The sequence below is a fragment of the Rutidosis leptorrhynchoides genome, chromosome 11 (assembly GCF_046630445.1).
Source record: "Rutidosis leptorrhynchoides isolate AG116_Rl617_1_P2 chromosome 11, CSIRO_AGI_Rlap_v1, whole genome shotgun sequence".
Lineage (NCBI taxonomy): Eukaryota > Viridiplantae > Streptophyta > Magnoliopsida > Asterales > Asteraceae > Rutidosis > Rutidosis leptorrhynchoides.
In genome coordinates, this window is record NC_092343.1 from 65,959,664 (window position 1) to 65,966,881 (window position 7,218).

Here is a 7,218-nt window from a genome sequence, read left to right on the forward strand (position 1 = left end):
TTTTTTTTTTAATTCTTTTCTACCTTTTTCACCACTTTTTAACCCAACCTCCAATCATATTTTGACACATCACCCACAAACGCCCTTACAAAAGCCCCTCATTCCAACTCCCCCCAAAATGTCATGGCCCAGTCACATTTTTTCCCCAAAAAGTGCAACTCTACCACTCCAAGTCACAGTCACCATTATCTATGGTCTAACATGACATAACAGGCATATTAGTAATAACATAATAACATAATACGTGAAAAAGAACTCAACTTTAGATGATCACATAACTTACTGGAAATTTGACTCGATTTCAGTAATGATGGTGGTGTTCACCCTTAACATATTTGCTAGAATATCTTGAGGGATGCGAGGATGTGATCCGAACGTATCATTTCCAATGGTAATGACTCCCGGATTTTGACTATTCAAGGCAGCAATTGCGAACGCATACCCATCTCCGACATTTTTCAAGAAGTGAATGAGACCTTCCGGGATCACGAAAACATCACCCTTTTGAAGTACCGTTTCGAAGAGACGGTATACAGGGTTTGACGTGACAAAGCCTACTAGAACATATCCTTCGATGACAGTCAAGATTTCAGTGGCTCGAGGGACAATGTGTGGAGAAATAATACCCCCGGGAGCAAAGTCAATACGGGCCAGGGAGATACCCAAAGTATTGAGTGCCGGAAATTGGCTTACAGTCACCCCTGTTATATAAAATCCAAGCACATTCGACGCGTTTAACCTATTGTTTAGACCTCTGTAAACAAAATCTTCTGTTGTTACAAACCTTGGATCTTTGCATACGAAACCATTCACGCGTACTACAAAAATTCATAAAACAATGAAAAATCATACACAAGTATAAGTATTTTTTTTTAACGGCGGTTAGGAGAGTCACTCGGGGAGTCAGACGTGATGTCAACACCCACCCACCCGATCATTTCCTTAGTACGAATCATTACAATCCTACTACCCCTCAGAGGAAACCCTCACGACGAATCCATATGGACATCACGGTCCGTGAGGACGTGAAAATAGGCGGATAACAACAAGGGAAAGTTTTCAGCGTCCATATGGGAAGGAAAGTCGCTGCCACTACGCCAACTCCTTGTTATTCAAATCATTTTCAAATCATGTTTAAAATTTTCACAAGATTGGAGTAATATTTACCTATGCTTTGTAGATCTGCCACACAGAAGTCTTGTAGGGGACTGGGATCATAAGCGAATGCTAGTGAGCACGTTGCCAGTAACAGACCAAATAAAAGAAAACGAGAAGTCATTAGCGAGATCAACTTGAAAAATTAGCTTGATCTTCAATGAGTTCAACTTTAAATCTCTTTAAATTCGTGTGATGAAGTATGTAGCTTGGTACTGCTTTTTATAGAGAAAAAACATTGGAACATAAAGCTAATACTGATACTGATGGGCCATTGCAGGTAAACAACATCATGTTGAAAGACTGAAGCGACGATCGTATACATGTGATATGTTTGGACGTTGTCATCTAGTTCCAACTCAATTACTCCATTAACACCAACATAAAAGGTTTAGACTTATATAGAATTAGTAAATCTGTTGCTTGCACATATAATATACTGTAATAATTTTGTTGCTGCTTGAAAAAGAAAATGGGAAATATAAAGTGTTTACACTCAACATTATTAATATACTTAAGATGATTGCTACTCAGTATAATTAGTCATGGTTACACTCAACACTGTTTACACTAATTATGATGATTTACTTATGATTTTGAACGGAAACTTGCTAGATGGGAGTGGGTTGCTAACTCAATATCACTTTAGAAACCAAAACAAAATGGTTTTACAGTGAAAGATGAAAGATGAAGATATATGGTGTTCCTTTTTATCGTTTTATTATTGCAATTTTTGATAATCTAAATTTTGCTTGGTATGCAAAAAATGTGTTTGTGGTCAATTTATTACTGAATTAATAATGGGTCAAGTTTAAAATTGCAGGAAGACGGGTGTCTACCAAATCGAGATAAGGTACTGATTTCTGTCTTTTTTTAGACCTCTTTTGGATCCACATAAAATATGTTTATTGAACAACCTCTTTATACAAATCAGTTATGCAGGACTTGAAGCAACGTTCTTCACTCATAGCTGATTCATGTTCAACAAACACAGCAGCTTAGAGGTGCAATTTGAACCTAAATACTGATACATGGGTTGTTTTGGATTGTTTTTGATTGGGAGCTAAATAAGTTTAGTTTAAGGATAAAGTTGGTTGAATTGAAGTGTATGTATATTGCATAATTCAAACCAGCTCATAGTTTTTGGGTGGTGTACAATACTGTAATTTGCAGTGTACAATGAAATGATGTTTCATTTAGTTGTTTTGAAGTGGTACACTACAAAATAATATTGGTTTTTTGATGCTTATTACGTTGATTTTTGACGCTTAAGACTGCATGAAATAAAACTTTTGACGCTTCTTGTCTGTGTGGAAAATATGGGTGTCAGAAATAGTTTGAAATTTTTGACGCTTTATTGCATCAAAAACAACTACTTTTTTTTTTTACACTTCCACATGTTAGAAAGCATCTCAATTTTGACGCTTTCCTTTGTCGAAAAAAGCTAAATTTTTTGACACTTCCCTTTGTCAAAAAAGCTATATTTTTTGACGCTTCCATGTGTCAAAGAAGCTCAATTGCATCGCACGTTTGACTAATTCTACTTTGACATCTTGACACTTTTACAAAGCGTCAAAAAACTTAAATTCACATTTTCAATATATTTAATACATACGGAATATTAAAAATGTATTATATATTGTATAATAACTAAAAATCATAGCAGGCAACATCTGAATTATTTATGAACTAATCTATCAAAATCTAAAATCTAGTTAATTTTGAAACAGAGAATGACTATGAAATTGGTTTACAAAGAATAATTTTGAAATAGAGAACTACATCATAACAAAACAACCGGTTTCATCCCATAATAAAAACTCAATTTCATCTCATAATAAAAGCAACCCAAATGTCTTAAAATCTCCTTTACAAAAATTCACCATCTTTATTGTCACATATCTGCATCCCACCTTATTACCCTGCATCAAATAGGAAAAAAATAAAAATTAAAAATGTCTAACAAAGCATATATAATAAAATATGAACTATCAAAATAGAAACCAAATATTCAGAAAGTAAGCATTTGGGTGATGGTTGACCCACTTGCAGGTTGCAGGTGAAACAATTTAGGCAAATCTAAAACTCTTAAAAATGTTGGATTAAGAGTTTTGGCATCAATTTTGGCATCTATTTAATGAGAACTTTGAAGCTAAGCAAGTGCTACATTGAAGCTAAGCAAGTAAATACGATTTCCTATCATCTACACATCAAGAGCTACATTGACATATTGTTTGGTAAAAAAACAATTTCTAACCTGAACAATATGTGACCTGCAAAGCTGCTCGCCTAATAAATTCTAACGTGATGCACCACTAATCTGAAAAACACAAAACAAGTGATAGATATACATATCATTAGTTGAGAAAAAACATGCTGAATTTACTGATTAATTTAAACAAATATGCCATGCATTAACTTAATCTTATATTCACTGTATGTTAGGGCTTATAGCTAGGGTTAGTTTATATTTACTTCTTCACCTTTCAAATCCTATACATTAACTTAAGCTTAATTTTATTTATTCAATTCCTGCTAGTGTTTGGTCTAACTGTCATGATCTATGATTGGTCAGAAGTACTACTACACTATGCACATATGAAAAAAGAAATCTACTTTATATTTTAATTACATTGGCAATTGTGTAACATACTATTTGTTCAATTTTTTTTTTTTTTTTTTGAAAGGCAAAGCAGACATTTCATTAAAAAGGAGAAAATTACAACCTACAATGAGTATGCGAGAGCATACAATAAAATGCGTAACAGTAAAGAAATTACAAATGCGTAAGAAAAAAGGAGAAACAATTAGCCATGATCGTCATAAGTATATGGCTCAACCAACCAAGTATTCCAATCAACGTTAAGCTTACGTGCCCTTGTCGATATCCATTCGAATGATTTAATTTGGATCTCATTTAAGATCATTGGACCGTTAGATTTCTTGTTGCTAAAAATCACTTGATTCCTATGTTGCCAAATCACGTAACCACAAACTCATTCTATCGCTTGCCACAACTTAGAACTTGCAATTTGAATGGATTGATTTTTGTAACCCTGGAATCGGTCATTAAGATTGGACGGAGTTTGTGAATCTAAATGCCACCATCGACACACTCTACTCCATATATCTTTTGCGAAATCACATTTTAAAAGAATATGCTCAACGTTTTCAACCTCATTATCACAAACGGGACAACGTACCGAATTAAGATCGATGCCTCTTCTATCTAGCTCTACTCGAACCGGAATTCTATTTAGTATTACACGCCAAATAAATATTCCCAACTTTTGAGGTAACATGTTGTTTCGCATTGTTGCCTTCACGACTTGAGAAATGGGGAGAATTTTTTGATCAATTGTCTTCGAGAAAGTCGAAACTTCGAACAAACCATTAGATTGAACCAAACATTTCCATGAGTCTTGAATATCCAAAAAACAGTAAACCTTCACCATGTCCATGAGATCATTCCATTCAGCCTGGGTTCTGCCCGATGGTATACGGGTCCATCGCCAAACCTGATTCCACTCGCTATCATTCTTGGTTATACGATTCATGACTAAGCAATCTTTTTCTTCTTCTAAACGATACAGTCTATCAAACTTATCACATAGTGCTTGATTTCCTAACCAAATGTCCTTCCAAAATAGAGTAGAATCTCCTTTGTTCACCACTTTCACAAAAAGGTTAGTAATCGATATGCCAAGAGTGTTAAGCTCTTGGCTTATCAAACGAATATTGTTCCAGGTGCTTCGGCTATTAGTTGAATAACTTTGGGTTGAGGTGCCCAAACCGCCTTCCCGCCCATAGATACTTTTGATAACTTTAACCCAAAACGCTTCTTTTTCGACTCGGAATCGCCACCACCATTTTCCCAATAAAGCTAGGTTTTTTGCTTTAAGGGACCCAATATTTAACCCCCCGCCCACATAAGGTAAAAGAATGGTATCCCACTTAACCCAAGAAATTTTTGAATTATCACCCGTCCCGCCCCAAAAAAATTTACGTCTCATACCTTCGAGCAAGTTTAGGACCTTGGATGGAGCACGGAATAGGGAGAAAGCATACAACGAGAGGCTACTAAGTACGGATTTAATAAGAGTAAGCTGGCCCCCGAATGACATTGTTTTCGCTTTCCAATCGGCTAACCTTTTATCAAATTTTTTAACCACAAAATCCCAATCACGAATATTTTTCATTTTTTGACCAATAGGTAACCCAAGGTATGTGAATGGACAAGATCCAATTTTGCACCCAAGATACTTTGCGAAGTCTTCCACATGCTCTTTATTACATCCAATCCCATAGATGCAACTTTTAGCTATATTAACTTTAAGGCCCGAAAAGATCTCAAAACATTTTAGAACTTTGAAAAGATTACCCACATTTTTTTTTATTCCACTCACCGAAAAAGATCGTGTCGTCGGCGTATTGAAGGTGCGATACAACAACATTTTCGGAACCTACAAGTATTCCATGAAAAATGTTTGTTTCCAACGCACGTTTGACAAAAAGATTCAACCCTTCGGCCACAATAATGAATAGATATGGGGACAATGGATCGCCTTTCCGAATACCACGTTCAAGCATAAACTCTGTCGTCGGGGAACCGTTTACTAGAATAGAAATCGAAGCCGAATTCAAACATGACTTGATCCACATGATCCATTTTTGTCCAAACCCCATTCTTTCCATAACTTTAAATAAGAACTCCCAATTAATGCTATCAAATGCTTTTTCAAAGTCCGCTTTAAAGATAAGGCTTTTCTTTTTATGGCTTCGGACATAATCAACTACCTCATTGGCTACAAGAATAGAATCAAGGATGTATCTACCTTTTACAAACGCGCTTTGCTCAAATCCCACAATCTGATCAACTACTTTTTGAAGTCGATTAGAAAGTAACTTAGAGATTATTTTATAGTAACTTCCGATGAGGCTTATTGGTCGATATTCACCAAGTTTCAATGGATTCTCCACTTTTGGTATAAGAGTAAGGAAAGAGGCATTACACCCTTTGGAGAATTCAGCCTTGTCCCAAAACCATCGAATAGCCAGCATTAAGTCATCTTTAATTAACCAATAATTTTTTTTGAAGAAGGTTAAATTAAAACCATCAGGGCCCGGTGCCTTGTTTGGTTCGCATTCAACAATAGCATTCCACACGTCTTCTTCAACAAACGAAGCCTCTAACATTGACTATTTGTTCAATTCATCAAATCTGATCCAGCCTAGTTACATTTCTGCATGTCCAAACAAGAACAGTAATGCATACAATAATAAAAAATAAAAATAAAATAAAAATAAAAGGTTTATTTTCTGGTCATCTATATGAGTAACTCTGACCACTGAACCCGATTTATCTGATCTGTGTAATATCTAAACCACATGTTGAGTTTTTCCTCTCTAATTATGCATAGTTACCTACAAATTCACATGTAATAATAAGGTAAAGTAACAACACGTATTAAACAGCAATCTATGATTTCAGCTTTTCAATCAACGATTAAAAGAGGGAATTGAAAGAATCCTAACTTATCTGACAGATACAAACAGCTAACTCAAAAACCCTAACATACTAATTGATACGTAGTACTACAATGAACTAACCTGCGATTGACTTTAAGAACATACTAATTGATGTATTACAATTAACTAACCAGCGATTGAGTTTAAGAACGATTCTACTAGTGATTTTGTTAATAGACGAACTAACCTGCGAGAATACTTTTCTAATGTATCAATTTATGCAAATGTTTGTTGAAGAATATATATATATATATATCTAAACGGTTTTTATGCAACGCTTTTTTGAGTCCGATTGCTCGTGCGATGATGATAAAAGAAGGATATATGTATCTCTCTAAACGGGTTGGGTGGGGCAAAAAGCAACAGCCTGAGAACTTGTATTATTTGCATCAAAATTTGTACGAGTAATTAATTAATTTAATTTAATTGTTAAATTATAAAGTTTCTGGCGCTTTCAACTGTTAAAAGGTGTGGAGCTTCTGACACTTACAGGTGTCATAAAGTAATTGGCATATACAAGCGTCAACATTTTCT

At 35.0% G+C, this 7,218-nt stretch overlaps 1 protein-coding gene across 1 annotated transcript; it reads right to left on the minus strand.

Annotated features, from left to right (window-relative positions):
- Positions 1-279: 279 nt before the first annotated feature.
- LOC139874649 (putative germin-like protein 2-1) lies at positions 280-1,279 on the minus strand. The gene is made up of 2 exons (XM_071862053.1): positions 1,168-1,279; positions 280-818 (listed from the first exon to the last, which is right to left on the minus strand). The coding sequence occupies exons 1-2, from the start codon at positions 1,277-1,279 to the stop codon at positions 280-282; spliced, it is 651 nt and encodes a 216-aa protein (XP_071718154.1).
- Between the last annotated feature and the right edge of the window lie 5,939 nt (positions 1,280-7,218).